We start from the raw sequence: 17,488 nt of genomic DNA on the forward strand, positions 1-17,488 counted from the left end.
CTCTGTCATAGTTCATCTGCTTTCGATACCAGTCTTTGTGACTATGTCAGACATACGACTCATTGTCAAAATGCTCTTATCTCTCCTGTCAACGGAGATTACTTTGCAAAAAGAGCAGAGATTAGATTACATGTTTTGAAAAGACGGATGCCATTTTTCAACCCTTCACAGAAATTGCCCTCACGAAACATCATCCCATTTGGGATTCAAGTGTTCCAATGGGAGACGTTCCACATGCTGTGAAGGAGGTAAACACACTCAGTCTGATCTAAAAATATGCATGAAAAGTAATGACTTAGGACTTCCTTAATAGCTAAAACGCTGATCAGAGGGATGGGTTATTTGATCTAGCTCAGGGGTCTCAAACTCAAATTACCTGAAGGCCAGAAAAGTCCTCATGAGGGCCTGATTTTAATAGGTCTGTTGGACATAGGGCTGTTACGGTGACCGTATTACCATCCCAAAGGCAGTCACGAGTCACATAGGCAGTCAAATTCCACATGACTGTTTGGTCACGGTAATTAGGCTTCTCCAAGCTGTGATATTGCTCATGGTCATTAGTAGCCTACCAAACTTTCTAACTACCTGGTCCTCAGCACTCTATTGTCCCTCTAATCACTCTGAATTCTGTGCAAATCTAATCGAAAATCTAATCAAACACTTCATGAGAGCCCATGAGCTCATGTTACACAACATTTCTATAGTCTATGCAATTGTGCGAGAAAACAGAGTGATGGCCTCTACTAAAAAAAGGAGGAACCCATCAGCTTACCATATTTATGTCTCAATTTTCCTAATATTACGCACATTGTTTATCTTTACAACAGGAGCACAGCCTACCTGGCTGGCATGAAAATGAACCACAGGAAAAGTGCCCTCCATTCGCTATTTAAGTGCATAGATGACAGGTGCATGATAAAGGTCCATTCTAAATCCAAACAAATTTCACGCCTACAGTACCAGTCAAAGGTTTTGACACACCTACTCATTGAAGGGTTTTCTTTGTCTTGATGACAGATTTGCACATCAAGGCAACGGGTGGCTACTTTGAAGAATCTCAAATATAAAGTATACTCTACCGTTCAAAAGTTTGGGGTCACTTATAAATGTCCTTGATTTTGAAAGAAAAGGAAATTAAAATAACATACAATTTATCAGAAATACAGTGTAGACATTGTTAATGTTGTAAATGACTATTGCAGCTGGAAACGGCTGATTTTTTATAGAATATCTACATAGGCGTACAGAGGCCCATTATCAGCAACCATCACTCCTGTGTTCCAATGGCACGTTGTATTAGCTAATCCATGTTTATCATTTTAAAAGCCTAATTGATCATTATAAAACCCTTTTTCAATTATGTTAGCACAGCTGAAAACTGTGTTCTGATTAAAGAAGCAATAAAACTGGCCTTCTTTAGACTAGTTGTGTATCTGGAGCATCAGCATTTGTGGGTTCGATTAAAGGCTCAAAATGGCCAGAAACAATGACCTTTCTTCTGAAACTTGTCATTCTATTCTTGTTCTGAGAAAGGAAGGCTATTCCATGTGAGAAATTGCCAAGAAACTCAAGATCTCGCACAACTCAAGATCTCACAGAACAGCACAAACTGGCTCTAACCAGAATAGAAAGACCCTTGCTCCCTTCGGTCTCAACGTAGACTTTGATCTGAAGCCATTCTTCTGATTATTGTGACTTTGCGATTGTAATTGTTTGTAGGATTATGTAGTCTAAATTGAATCTATGATCGTATGCTATCCATTTGTTTTTTCTTTGTTGTTCTTTGTATGTCATTTTAATATTTGAGAATTAACTAATGATATTAGGCCATACTTGGCCATGATTACAGACACCTGTGTGTGTCTTTCGACACTATATAAACGAGTCACCCTGCAGTGTTTGTGATTATACCCTGATGAAGACAGTTTGCCTGTCAAAACGTTGGACATACATTTTTTTGCATCTGAGCTCTTAGAGTGTGTGGCTCTCCATTATTTTCAAATGCTCCCTAAAACACTTCTGCAAGCAGGCCTTTCTAATCGACCTGGCCCGGGTATCCTGGAAGGATATTGACCTCATCCCGTCGGTAGAGGATTCCTGGTCGTTCTTTAAAAGTGCTTTCCTCACCATCTTAAATAAGCATGGCCCTTTCAAAAAATGTAGAACTAAGAACATATATAGCCCTTGGTTCACTCCAGACCTGACTGCCCTCGACCAGCACAAAAACATCCTGTAGAGGACTGCACTAGCATCGTATAGTCCCCGCGACATTTAACTTTTCAGGGAAGTCAGGAACCAATACACGGAGTCAGTCAGGAAAGCAAAGGCTAGCTTTTTCAAACAGAAATATGCATCCTGTAGCTCTAACTCCAAAAGGTTTTGGGACACTGTAAAGTCCATGGAGAATAAGAGCACACTGTCACCACCGATAAATCCACGATAATCGAGAATTTCTCTACGGCTGGCAATGCTTTCCTCCTGGCTACCCCAACCCCGGCCAACAGCTCCGCACCCCCCGCAGCTACTTGCCCAAGCCTCCCCATCTTCTCCTTTACCCAAATCCAGATAGCAGATGTGCTGAAAGAGCTGCAAAACCTGGAACCATACAAATCCGCTGGGCTAGACAATCTGGACCCTCTCTTTCTAAAATTATCCGCCGCCATTGTTGCAACCCCTATTAACAGTCTGTTCAACCTCTCTTTCGTATTGTTCGAGATCCCTAAAGATTGGAAAGCTGCCGCGGTCATCCCCCTCTTCAAAGGGGGTGACACTCTAGACCCAAACTGTTACAGACCTATATTCATCCTGCCCTGCCTTCCTAAAGTCTTCGAAAGCCAAGTTAATAAACAGATCACTGACCATTTCGAATCTCACCATACCTTCTCCGCTGTGCAATCCGGTTTCCAAGCTGGTCATGGGTGCACCTCAGACCCCGCTCAAGGTATTAAACAATATCATAACTGCCATCGATAAAAGACAGTACTGTGCAGCCGTCTTCATCGACCAGGCCAAGGCTTTCGACTCTGTCAATCACCGTATTCTTATCGGCAGACTCAACAGCCTTGGATTCTCAAATGACTGCCTCCCCTGGTTCACCAACTACTTCTCAGATAAGAGTTCAGTGTGTCAAATCGGAGGGCCTGTTGTCCGGACCTCTGGCAGTCTCTATGGGGGTACCACAGGGTTCAATTCTCGGGCCGACTCTTTTCTCTGTATATATCAACAATGTCGCTCTTGCTGCGGGTGATTCCCTGATCCACCTCTACGCAGACGACACCATTCTGTATACATCTGGCCATTCTTTGGACACTGTGTTAACAAACCTCCAAACGAGCTTCAATGCCATACAACACTCCTTCCATGGCTTCCAACTGCTCTTAAACGTTAGTAAAACTAAATGCATGCTTTTCAACCGATCGCTGCCCACGACTAGCATCACTACTCTGGACGGTTCTGACATAGAATATGTGGACAACTACAAATACCTAGGCGTCTGGCTAGACTGTAAACTCTCATTCCAGACTCATATTAAACATCTCCAATCCAAAATTAAATCTAGAATCGGCTTCCTATTTAGCAAAAAAGCCTCCTTCACTCACGTCGCCAAACATACCCTCGTAAAACTGACTATCCTACCGATCCTCGGCTTCGGCGATGTCATTTACAAAATAGCCTCCAACACTCTACTCAGCAAACTGGATGCAGTCTATCACAGTGCCATGCGTTTTGTCACCAAAGCCCCATATACCACCGACCACTGTGACCTGTATGCTCTCGTCGGCTGGCCCTCACTACATATTCGTTGCCAGACCCACTGGCTCCAGGTCATCTATAAGTCTTTGCTAGGTAAAGCTCCGCCTTATCTCAGCTCACTGGTCACGATAACAACACGCACCCGTAGCACGCGCTCCAGCAGGTATATCTCACTGGTCATCCCCAAAGCCAACACGTCCTTTGGCCGCCTTTCCTTCCAGTTCTCTGCTGCCAATGACTGGAACGAATTGCAAAAACCGCTGAAGTTGGAGACTTATATCTCCCTGTCTAACTTTAAACATCAGCTATCTGAGCAGCTAACCGATCGCTGCAGATGTACACAATCCATCTGTAAATAGCCCATCCAATCTACCTACCTCATTCCCATATTGTTTTAATTTACTTTTTTGCTCGTTTGCACACCAGTATTTCTACTTGCACATCATCATCTGCACATCTATCACTCCAGTGTTAATTTGCTAAATTGTAATTACTTCACTACTATGGCCTATTTATTGCCTTACCTCCTCACGCCATTTGCACACACTGTATATAGACTTTTTTGTATTGTGTTATTGATTGTACGTTTGTCTATTCCATGTGTAACTCTGTGTTGTTGTTTGTGTCACACTGCTTTGCTTTATCTTGGCCAGGTCGCAGTTGTAAATGAGAACTTGTTCTCAACTGGCCTACCTGGTTAAATAAAGGCGAAATAAAAATAATGTACAACATGAACAATGTCTACACTGTATTTCTGATACATTTTATGTTATTTTATTGGACAAAAAATGTTATTTTCTTTAAAAAAAACAAGGACATTTCTAAGTGACCCCAAACTTTTGAAAGGTAGTGTATTTTGATTTGTTTAACACTTTTTTGGTTACTACATGATTCCATATGTGTTATTTCATAGTTTTGATGTCTTCACTATTATTCTACAATGTAGAAAATAGTAAAAATAAAGAAAAACCCTGGAATGAATAGGTGTCCAAACTTTTGACTGGTAGTGTATATTATTTAGTATATGTAAAGACAAGATTAAATCAAGAATTGTGTGATGGGTGACAATATTAGCCTATCACTTGTGAACTATATATTATCACTTGTGAATGATGCCCAGCAAAGGCAAGAAACAATGCCTTTTTTTTGCGACTTTTTATCATTATAGTCACACACCTCATGTAGCCTAGCCCATAGGCCTATATGTTTTGATGTTTGTATCACAACTAAAGTGGACAAATAACTTCTTAAAATGAAGCACATTAATCCACTTTATAAGGGGTGTAGAGCCTAACTGACATACATAAGCAGCGTGTGAGTTTCAAGTTTGGGGAAGATCATTTTCACCATATAAATGCACCTTTATAATAAAAGCATTACATGCATAATCACATTTGCGGTCACTTTTGATAATGTTGTTTTCCCGCTAATGGAACATTGTGCTTATAGCCTACTACCATGTGCGCATTGCTGCGCTTCTAATGAGAAGAAATAGCCTAATAGTTTATCAACATTTTAAGCTAAACATTTATTTTTTTAATGCTAGTGTTTGTATTCATTTGGGATCTATTGCATCCCACAACTGTCCCAGACTATGTTTGGAAAATGTATTTCTCGCACAGAATAGAATGTCGACTTTTGTACTATGGGGGATAGTAGTTTGACATAGGCTAGTGCTTTTGCTGTTCGTTAGGCCTACTGTTCTTGTTGGCTGACGAAAAGTAAATGTGGACAGTTCTTCCAATATCTTCAATATGCACCTCGGAAATGGATAAGGACACGTGCAGTAGCGTACCCGATATGTCTGTCTTCACTTGTAGCCTGTGAGAAAGACCCGATCACGTGATGGAGTGCCATGTGAGTGAGAGGCGCTTCGGAGCGCGCAGCACTCAGGGAAAAGGGCACAATGCAGCACTACGGGCCAAGGAAACAACGGCCACTGGCCGCAAAAGGCATAGATATTTTTCGGGTGCATTAAGGCCACAATGGATGCCGCCGTGAAGTTCGAGGCATTATCAAGTGCTTGTCAAATTGTGAATGAGAGACTAATGAAGTGTGTACAGCCTGCGCAAAAAAAACTAAGCAGAGCTCATACCTTTCAAGCTACTTTTTTCAAATCATCATTAGTCTCATCATGCAGCCTGACAATGTATTAAAAATCCAAACATATAGCCCAACGTTTGTAGAACAACTAAAGTTACATTAATAACTCTAAATTAAGAATATAGGAGAACCTATTTCTTTGTTAACCGCTCAACACAGAATAGCCACATGTGCGCACTCCCTCAAATCGTTTGGAGAAAATATTTATATTGTATTCAGCTTTGTTCAATTGTATTCTTCATACTATAAAATAATATAAAATAATGCAATGTAATTCTAAGCAAATCTTGTCTGCTAAATGAACTACCGTGGCCCACAGAAATGTTGGCATAGCCACATCAGGACCTAGCATGAGGACAACTCAGAGTATGCTATTCTGTTATTCTGAAATAGACTATATTTTCTTCATATCATGCTTCTTTAGACCTGTCTAAAATAAATAATGTATTTATTGTAAAGGTATTGGCTATATTACATGGATTTATTAGAATTTTTTTAATGTAGATGTTCCAAAGGTCTGCATCAGTGGCTTGTAGGCTGTATATGGAAGCCAGGAGATGCTAAATGTGTTTATATTAATTAACGGTCAATTACCGTGAGACCGACAGTTATTTGCTTGACAATGACTGGCTGACGAAATTACGTGACAGCCACAGCCCTAGTGGGACCACAAGAAAGCCGCTCTCGGGACGGATTTGGCCCCCAGGCCACGAGTTGCAGACCCCTAATCTAGCTGTTGCAGCAGGTGTGGACTCTGGGCTTACTTGTGTGAAGAAGGGCTCGTAGATCTCCACGCCCTTATCCAAGCCTTGGGACAGGAACTCTTGGCCACGTCTCCAGCTGTAGCGCACCGGGGGGTTGGAGTTTGCCATGCAGCGCAGGAACACCGTCCTCTCATAGTAGAACTGTTCCTTAGCCTCCCCGATGCTCTGGTGGACAGTTATAATGGGATCATCCAAATCTAGAGCAAGAACATAGAAACAATGGCATCAAGGTGCCTGCAAGCAGTCTTTGTTTTTCCACACACTTGTGTAGGTCAAGGCATGAAGTGCAATTACATGATCTACTTAGTCCCAGGGACCTATTTATGTACAGTGGCTGTGATTTAATGAACTGTGCTGGTTCAAGTGGTTAACAGCTGTTGTCATCTTTTGCGATCAAATGTTCCCCCTTAAGCTCATCATGGAGCCTGCGATGCACTCACGCTAAATGTGCATGAAAAGAAGGAAAAAACATGATGTGTTATACATGCCAAATGTAATTCCCTTATAAATATCATATCAATCATATAAATATCATGTGAAATATCATATAAATATATCGTTTTTATATATTTTTCAGGAGAGCATCAGAAATGACAATCCCTGACTTCTACGGTCTACAACCACATCAAAATGACACTTTTTTTCTCTCTGTCATACGTCCGAAATGTCAGGAATCCTCAACCCCGTTCATTAGTGTCAATTAAACACACACACACACACACACTGCACTAAGGTGCTTAGATTTTTTTGGGGGGGACAAATTTCAGTGAAAAGGACCACTTAAGACTCCAATGCTCCCACTCCAATCAAGAGGGAGCTTTTAAAAAATGTGATTTTGATAAGAGCTCTCTAATGACTAAAACGTGCTCCATGGAAGAGCCACCTAGTATGGGCTACTTTGGGATGCAGACAAGCACCTTGAAAAAGCTGTTTTCCACCAGCCGACTAACTACTGCCACGGGCAGTCCAGAGCCAGACTCATTTCCTATACAAACCATTATAACGTCTTTGCCTTTTTTTATAATAAAAAATGGCTTTGTAGATTAGTCCGCGTCAGTTAGTCCGTACAGTTTCTAATTTCATGTCAGTCAGTCTCTATCAGGGTCATCCGTGTGCTTTATCACCAACCAGCAAGGATTCCAACACGGCATCGCTGAATGGCAGCGAAACAGCAACACGTGTCATTGCTTTGATCAGCTGGTGTAGCGAAGAGGGCAGGATGGATAAAAGACTCCCCCAGTGGAGCACAGATGAGACAATAAGCAAGGGTTCTGATCTCCGAGTCAGGGGTAATGGCTCTGTGGCTCATTGTCTCCCCCTGGCAATGTTGTCTGCCACTGTCCATCTCCTCCTCCTATTTATCTTGTATCTCAGCAGTAACCCATCTATCCTCTCCTTCTCTCCTTTCTCTCGGAAGCACAGAGTGCAGACGCACCACATTTGTCTTGTTTTTGTATTTTTCAGCTCCCGGAAACCGGGGCACACTGAATTTTCAAACATGGAGACGCTGACTCGATCAACCTCATTTTTGGGGGTTGAGGAATTTGTAGCTGACTCTTTTGGAGGAGAAGCGGGGTAGGGGCAGATTTCAGCGTAAAGCGTCTAGGGGTTAGGGTTAGTTCAGATACAACTCATCCACAGAGAGTAAGTATATCTATCTAGACTGCCACAGTAAACCCATACATTATGTCTGTCCTCTGACATTTGGAAATTGAATCGCTGCTTTGGAGAGAGTGAGGTATGCAAACACCAGTAATGTGATGCACTAAAACTTGCAGTATCTGCATAATGCTTCATTTCAGTCAATTTGCAATTATCAGCCCTGATAAACAGAGCAATTAGAACGATTAATGAATTCACCATCTAAATGCTGAACCCAATCCGTCTCTCAAGGCCTAAAACGGCTCCACAAATGAAACACTATAAAGTACTACTTGAGAAGTGAACACCAATGTGTGACTACAAGCTACTTCCTATAGCCATAAAATTACATTTGCAATTTGGGTGAACTCTCTCCCCACTGGGCACAGACGTCAATTCAACGTCTAGTTTTTATTTACATTTGGTTGGTTTGCCTACTAATGTGAATTCAACGTGAAGTCAACCATGACGTTGGATTTAGGTTAAAAGTTGGGTGACAGAAAGATGAAATCCTCTGACGTTGATGACTTTTTGCAAATCCAATCAGTTTTCCACGGTGACTCAACATCATCACATACATGTTTTTTTTGTTGGTTGAAATGACGTGGAAACAATGTTGATTCAACCAGTTTTTTTGCCCAGTGGGTATTTAAGACACACTTCCTGAGGTGTGGTTGCTGCTTTTCCTCATTTGCAATGTAGGAATCAGCAGCAGGACTTCAAGCGTCTAAGGGTGCATTCCAAATGGCATCCTATTCCCTATATAGTGCACTACTTTGGACCAGAGCCCTATGGACCGTGATCAAAAGTAGTGCACGATGTAGGGAATAGGGTGACATTTGGAATGCACTCTCAGTCTGTATTGCTGGAAATCACAATCCCCTTCTGTTTCAGAGCTATCCTTTTCTTCAGCTATTTGTACTGTCAGGACTTCACACAGCTGGGGGGCAGTTCCTTTACTGAGTGAATAAAAACAGCAATGTCACTTATATGATGGCAGCATCCGCAGAGAAATGGCTGCCGTTGTCTGCAATTAACACCTGGGTTGTCCTGAGTAAGGTAGATGTTGTTATTTACTGGGGGGGCGGCATTCAAGCGAGTGTATGGCACATTTCATTCACTGCAATGTCCTACCTGTGGTGGTTTTCTTTTTAAGACCTTAATGTGTTTCAAAAAGCCACGTTGCTTTAACCTGCTTTAAAACGACTTTCATTCAGCCACAACGTCATGTTGCCTGGGAGGGTAAGGACTAGGAGAGAGCGAGTGAATGCCTGTCGTTCAGTAGTTTAAACGCAAGGCATGGGTAAGTGGACACAGGCAATCTGCAGGGGGGGAAAAGGACAGAACTGATGATGTGTGCTGCGAACACCGGGGGAGAGCAGAGGGAGAAAAGGGCAGGCAGGCGACCGAGGCCTGTCCACTCACAGTAGACGTCCACTCGGATGGACTTGATGGCTGGGGAGCCCAGGCCATTCTCAGCCTTGCAGTAGTAGCGTCCACCCTGGAGTCTCTGGATGCGGGTGATGCGCAGGGTCTCGTTGAACACACTGGAGTCCTGGAAGCGGTCCGAGGCGCTACCGGCTGTTTTGGTCCATCGGATCTGGGGTAGGAAAGAGATAAGAGGTCAGAGGTGACATCTGCTGACCGAGGACTAATGCTATGGACAACAGGCTGGACTGACGGTAAATTGGGTCAGCCATGGGATAAATTATATTGCAAAACACACCTGCTATTCTGGATTCAAATGAGCCAATGTAGTGCATGTTTTAAAAAAGGTTAAATAATGGACTAATAATGTAAATTTTTTCGAATATGGGCTTTATTCAGCCTGTGAATAAACAATCAATCAATCAGTAAAAATCAATAGTACCTTTTCTTTATGTGTCCATAATATTCTCTCTATTGAGAACAGCAACAACATATCAAACTGTAATACATACATACAGAATACGTGGACAACTACAAATACCTGGGTGTCTGGTTAGACTGTAAACTCTCCTTCCAGACTCACATTAAGCATCTCCAATCCAAAATTAAATCTAGAATCGGCTTCCTATTTCGCAACAAAGCCTCCTTCATTCATGCTGCCAAACATACCCTTGTAAAACTGACCATCCTACCGATCCTCGACTTCGGCGATGTCATTTACAAAATAGCTTCCAATACTCTACTCAGCTAACTGGATGTAGTCTATCACAGTGCCATCGGTTTTGTCATCAAAGCCCCATATACTACGTGCTCCAGCAGGTATATCTCACTGATCATCCCCAAAGCCAACACCACCTTTGGCTGCCTTTCCTTCCAGTTCTCTGCTGCCAATGACTGGAACGAATTGCAAAAATCGCTGAAGTTGGAGACTTATATCTCCCTAACTAACTTTAAACATCAGCTATCTGAGCAGCTAACCGATCGCTGCAGCTGTACACAGCCCATCTGTAAATAGCCCACCCAATCTACCTACCTCATCCCCATTTAGTTTTTATTGACTTTTTTTTGCTCTTTTGCACACCAGTATTTCTACTTGCACATCATCACCTGCACATCTATCACTCCAGTGTTAATTTGCTAAATTGTAATTACTTCGCTACTATGGCCTATTTATTGCCTTACCTCCTTACTCCATTTGCACACACTGTATATAGATTTTTCTATTGTTATTGACTGTACTTTTGTTTATCCCATGTGTAACTCTGTGTTGTTGTTTTTTGTCGCACTGCTTTGCTTTATCTTGGCCAGGTTGCAGTTGTAAATGAGAACTTGTTCTAAACTGGTTAAATAAAGTTGTTTTAACCTGGTTAAATAAAGGTGATTTTATTTTTTAAAATACATAACAAAAATCTCCATGGTAAAACTGACTGAAATGTATATCTATGGCACTATTCAAAAGCCATTAAAAGGACAAGCGCATCAAATATTTAGAAGGTGGCTTGTGTTGGAGTGGTTCTTGTGAGACAGCGACGTGTCTTACATTCCAACGCCATCCAGTGAGTCTGGATTCAGCATGAGAACTCTGAGAAAACCAGAACTATAACTGAACCACAGAAAACAGCTGAATTCCATGCAACTCTTTGAGGTATTCTCAATGGCACTAAACGTGTGCGATAAGCAGTCTTTATAATAGGTTCAGTGAAATGTGTTGTTTTACAGGGTCAGCCATAGTAGTATGGCGTCCCTGGGGTAAATTAGGGTTAAGTGCCTTGCTCAAGAGCACACTGATAGATTCTTCTAACCAGCAACCATTCGGTTACTGGCCCAATGCTCTAACCGCTAGGCTACCTGCCGCCCACATTAAGTATTTCATGTGTTTGAGTGTTTGGAGGAGAAATGCATCTGAAACAAGGCAACAAGAATCTAGGCATGCCTGGAATTAGTGATCTGAGAAGGGAGGAGGATGAGAACACCAGTCTCCCGCTGCCTGGCTATCCATCTGAATGGATGTTTCATATACAGATACAGTATATACCATTAGCTTCATTTACATATACAGTATATACCATTAGTTTCATTTACATATACAGTATATACCATCAGCTTAATTTACATATACAGAATATACCATCAGTTTCATTTACATATACAGTATATACTGTATATGGGGGCGTTGGACTAGTAACCAAAAGGTTGCGAGATCGAATCCCCGAGCTGACAAGGTAAAAATCTGTTGTTCTGCCCCTGAACAAGGCAGTAAACCCACTGTTCCTAGGCCGTCATTGAAAATAAGAATTTGTTCTTAATTGACTTGCCTAGTTAAATAAAGGTAAAATAAAAAATAGAAAAATACGATCAGTGGAGCGTTTGGCTTCCGAAGGTGAGGAAGAAAACTACTGCGGTCGGCAGCAGCAATGGTCTAGGAATACGCAAAGGTTGCTGGATCGAATCCCTGAGCTGACAAGGTAAAAATCAGTCATTCTGTCCCTAAGGAAGGCAGTTAACCCACTGTTCCCCGCACCTCTCTGATTCAAAGGGGTTGGGTTAAATGCGGAAGACACATTTCAGTTGAAGGCATTCAGTTGTACAACTGACTAGGTATCCCCCTTTCCCTACTACACTACACTCACCTCCACTACACTAGACTACAGTCGTGGCCAAACATTTGAGAATGACACAGATTTTCATTTTGACAAAGTCTGCTGCCTCAGTGTCTTTAGATATTTTTGTCAGATGTTACTATGGAATACTGAAGTATAATTACAAGCATTTCATAAGTGTCAAAGGCTTTTATTGACAATTACATGAAGTTGATGCAAAGAGTCAATATTTGCAGTGTTGACCCTTCTTTTTCAAGATCTCTGCAATCCGACCTGGCATACTATCAATTAACTTCTGGGCCACATCCTGACTGTTGGCAGCCCATTCTTGCATAATCAATGCTTGGAGTTTGTCAGAATTTGTGGGTTTTTGTTTGTCCACCCGCCTCTTGAGGATTGACCACAAGTTCTCAATGGGATTAAGGTCTGGGGAGTTTCCTGGCCATGGACCCAATATATCGATGTTTTGTTCCTCGAGCCACTTAGTTATCACTTTTGCCTTATGGCAAGGTACTCCATCATGCTGGAAAAGGCATTGTTCGTCACCAAACTGTTCCTGGATGGTTGGGAGAAGTTGCTATCGGAGGATGTGTTGGTACCATTCTTTATTCATGGCTGTGTTCTTAGGCAAAATTGTGAGTGAGCCCACTCCCTTGGCTGAGAAGCAACCCCACACATGAATGGTCTCAGGATGCTTTACTGTTGGCATGACACAGGACTGATGGTAGCGCTCACCTTGTCTTCTCCGGACAAGCTTTTTTTTGGATGCCCCAAACAATCGGATAGGGGATTCATCAGAGAAAATTACTTTACCCCATCCTCAGCAGTCCAATCCCTGTACCTTTTGCAGAATATCAGTCTGTCCCTGATGTTTTTCCTGGAGAGAAGTGGCTTCTTTGCTGCCCTTCTTGACACCAGACCATCCTCCAAAAGTCTTCGTCTCACTGTACGTGCAGATGCACTCACACCTGCCTGCTGCCATTCCTGAGCAAGCTCTGTACTGGTGGTGCCCCGATCCCGCAGCTGAATCAACTTTAAGAGATGGTCCTGGCGCTTGCTGGACTTTCTTGGGCACCCGGAAGCCTTCTTCACAACAATTGAACCGCTCTCCTTTAAGTTCTTGATGATCCAATAAATGGTTGATTTAGGTGCAATCTTACTGGCAGCAATATCCTTGCCTGTGAAGCCCTTTTTGTGCAAAGCAATGATGACGGCACGTGTTTCCTTGCAGGTAACCATGGTTGACAGAGGAAGAACAATGATTCCAAGCACCACCCTCCTATTGAAGCTTCCAGTCTGTTATTCGAACTCAATCAGCATGACAGAGTGATCTCCAGCCTTGTCCTCGTGAACACTCACACCTATGTTAATGAGAGAATCACTGACTTTTCAAAACTTTTGGCTGGTCCTTTTGTGGCAAGGCTGAAATGCAGTGGAAATGTTTTTGGGGATTCAGTTAATTTGCATGGCAAAGAGGTACTTTGCAATTAATTGCAATTCATTTGATCACTCTTCATAACATTCTGGAGTATATGGAAATAGCCATCATACAAACTGAGGCAGTAGACTGTCAAAATGTATATTTGTGTCATTCACAAAACTTTTGGCCACGACTCTACACTGCACTCCACTCCCACTATACAACAATCCCTCTGGCAGTCATGCAGACAATTAGAGGAAATTGTCCATTCAGCCCTGGAATGGACCTGGCTGGGGCCTGTGTGAGCCTTCCTGTACGGGCTACTTATGAGCGGGGAAGGCGGGATCTGCAGTCCACGGAGCTGAAGCAGAGATCCATTCAAGAAGGTTATGTGTGGGGCGGGCATTGTGCAGCCACTAACACCCCTACCCCACCCTCCAACACCTCCACCTTGCAACTCATCCCCTCTCACTAGCTAATTTGAAACGTTTCACACCCCCATTTTCCAAGACAGATAACTTTTGGTCTGGTTCGGTGATCTACTTTTCTCACGGCACCACAGAAGGAAGAATAAAAACAATAATAATACCACTGGGGTTGAGGCACGTTCTGAGATCGGACAGATCCGGAACCTAGCTTTGGGTGGCAATCAGGGGGATAAAATGAATTTCATGCTTTGCTCAAGATGGTAGGTAGCATGGATTTGTTTACACACAGATTGGTGTTGGTTAAGGAACAGCTTTGGAATTCATGGGGCTTAACTACACACGGCTTTCTTTTCGGTGGGGGGGTTAATAGGATGTCCTCTCTCTCTCTCAGCAACTTGAACCTCAAAGTTTGGATTTAAGTAAAACCGCTGTAGCTTTTTACTCAGTAAATAGAGAGAAAGCAGCTTTAAAACTTCTAGACCCCAGACACTGTCCCCCCCACAAAAACTGGCATTCAGAATTCCAATTTGACGTTGAGACTGGAGTTTTGCAGGTACTATTTAATGAAGCTGTCAGTTGAGGACTTGTGAAGTGTCTGTTTCTCAAACCAGACACTCTAATGTACTTGTCTTCTTGCTCAGTTGTGCACCGGGGCCTCCCACTCCTCTTTCTATTCTGGTTTGAGCCAGATTGTGCTGTTCTGTGAAGGGAGTAGTACACAGCATTGTATGAGATCTTCAGTTTCTTGGCAATTTCTCAGTTGTATTGCTTCTTTAATCAGGACAGCAGTTTTCAAATGTGCTAACATAATTGAAAAAGGGTTTTCTAATGATCAAGTAACCTTTTAAAATGATAAACTTGGATTAGCTAACACAACGTGCCATTGGAACACAGGAGTGATGGTTGCTGATAATGGGCCTCTGTACACCTATGTAGATATTCCATAAACAATCTGCCGTTTCCAGCTACAATAGTCATGTACAACATTAACAATGTCTACACTGTATTTCTGATCAATTTGATGTTATTTTAATGGACAGAAAATGTGCTTTTCTTTCAAAAACAAGGACATTTCTATGTGACTCCAAACGTTTGAACGGTAATATATGTAGCTATAATGTCACATTTACAATATGCTTATAGATGTGTTATACTGTATATGCTTCAATATATACAATATAATGTACAAAAAATACAGTAATGCATTTCTTTGTAATGTGGCTTCATAGTCATTATGTGCTAATAATGTGTTCCATCCAGTCTATCAATGCCACTGGATGTAGCCTATAATACGATGATGAAGCACGTCACAGAATGTTTGGAAAGAGCAGAAGAGGAATCTGTTCTTATTCTTGTTTGTCGTTCACATAGTCGTTCACATATGATGCGGTTGCTGGTTTGCCTGCGTGTAGCTAGTCAGCTGCAGCAACAGCAGATGACTGGCATATGAGAGGAGCGACTCAGCCCCCCGATCAGCACACTGCAGTGACGTAGGCTCCAGTGTGGGAAAAGACAGGCGAGCGTCCCCATTCACCAGGCTATTTATAGCACGCAATGCCTCAGCGGTCTGTCATAAGCAGCAGCCTAGGGGATCTGCCAGTCAGCCACACTTGTTGTCTGTGGGATCTGCCAGTCAGCCACACTTGTTGTCTGTGGGATCTGCCAGTCAGCCACACTTGTTGTCTGTGGGATCTGCCAGTCAGTCAGCCACACTTGTTGTCTGTGGGATCTGCCAGTCAGCAACACTTGTTGTCTGTGGGATCTGCCAGTCAGCCACACTTGTTGTCTGTGGGATCTGCCAGTCAGCCAGCCACACTTGTTGTCTGTGGGATTAGCCAGTCAGTCAGTCACACTTGTTTACATTTTTACATTTTAGTCATTTAGCAGACGCTCTTATCCAGAGCGACTTACAAATTGGTGCATTCACCTATAATATCCAGTGGAACAACCACTTTACAATAGTGCTAAATCTTTTAGGGGGGTTAGAAGGATTACTATCCTATCCCAGGTATTCCTTGAAGAGGTGGGGTTTCAGGTGTCTCCGAAGGTGGTGATTGACTCCGCTGTCCTGGCTCGTGAGGAGCTTGTTCCACCATTGGGGTGCCAGAGCAATGAACACTTTTGTCTGCTGCGGGAATGTCCTCAGTAGGGAGGCAGTCAGTCACACTTGTTGTCTGTGAGATCTGCCAGTCAGCCACACTTGTTGTCTGTGGGATCTGCCAGCCAGCCACACTTGTTGTCTGTGGGATCTGCCAGTCAGCCACACTTGTTGTCTGTGGGATCTGCCAGTCAGCCAGCCACACTTGTTGTCTGTGGGATCTGCCAGTCAGTCAGTCACACTTGTTGTCTGTGGGATCTGCCAGTCAGTCAGTCACACTTGTTGTCTGTGGGATCTGCCAGTCAGCCACACTTGTTGTCTGTGGGATCTGCCAGTCAGCCACACTTGTTGTCTGTGGGATCTGCCAGTCAGCCAGCCACACTTGTTGTCTGTGGGATCTGCCAGTCAGTCAGTCACACTTGTTGTCTGTGGGATCTGCCAGCCAGTCACACTTGTTGTCTGTGGGATCTGCAAGTCAGCCACACTTGTTGTCTGTGAGATCTGCCAGTCAGCCAGCCACACTTGTTGTCTGTGGGATCTGCCAGTCAGTCAGTCAGTCAGTCACACTTGTTGTCTGTGGGATCTGCCAGTCAGTCAGTCACACTTGTTGTCTGTGGGATCTGCAAGTCAGCCACACTTGTTGTCTGTGGGATCTGGCAGTCAGTCAGTCACACTTGTTGTCTGTGGGATCTGCCAGTCAGTCAGTCACACTTGTTGTCTGTGGGATCTGCCAGTCAGCCACACTTGTTGTCTGTGGGATCTGCCAGTCAGCCAGCCACACTTGTTGTCTGTGGGATCTGCCAGTCAGTCAGTCACACTTGTTGTCTGTGGGATCTGCCAGTCAGCCACACTTGTTGTCTGTGGGATCTGCCAGTCAGCCACACTTGTTGTCTGTGAGATCTGCCAGTCAGCCACACTTGTTGTCTGTGGGATCTGCCAGTCAGTCACACTTGTTGACAGTGGGATCTGCCAGTCAGCAACACTTGTTGTCTGTGAGATCTGCCAGTCAGCAACACTTGTTGTCTGTGGGATCTGCCAGTCAGAAACACTAGTTGTCTGTGGGATCTGCCAGTCAGTCACACTTGTTGTCTGTGGGATCTGCCAGTCAGCCATACTTGTTGTCTGTGAGATCTGCCAGTCAGCCAGCCACACGTATTGTCTGTGGGATCTGCCAGTCAGCAACACTTGTTGTCTGTGGGATCTGCCAGTCAGAAACACTAGTTGTCTGTGGGATCTGCCAGTCAGTCACACTT

General features: G+C 43.3%; 1 protein-coding gene across 1 annotated transcript in view; it reads right to left on the bottom strand.

Moving 5' to 3' along the window:
- mdga2a (MAM domain containing glycosylphosphatidylinositol anchor 2a) overlaps nt 1-17,488 on the bottom strand; it is a 206,916-nt gene that overhangs the window by 121,753 nt on the left and 67,675 nt on the right. Inside the window, exons 3-4 of the mRNA XM_014210233.2 lie at nt 9,687-9,861; nt 6,621-6,817 (exon numbers count right to left, since the gene is read on the bottom strand). Of these exons, the coding sequence (XP_014065708.2) occupies nt 6,621-6,817; nt 9,687-9,861 (372 nt within the window). The remainder of the gene's footprint in view (nt 1-6,620; nt 6,818-9,686; nt 9,862-17,488) is intronic.

Source organism: Salmo salar, chromosome ssa01, assembly GCF_905237065.1.
Source record: "Salmo salar chromosome ssa01, Ssal_v3.1, whole genome shotgun sequence".
Lineage (NCBI taxonomy): Eukaryota > Metazoa > Chordata > Actinopteri > Salmoniformes > Salmonidae > Salmo > Salmo salar.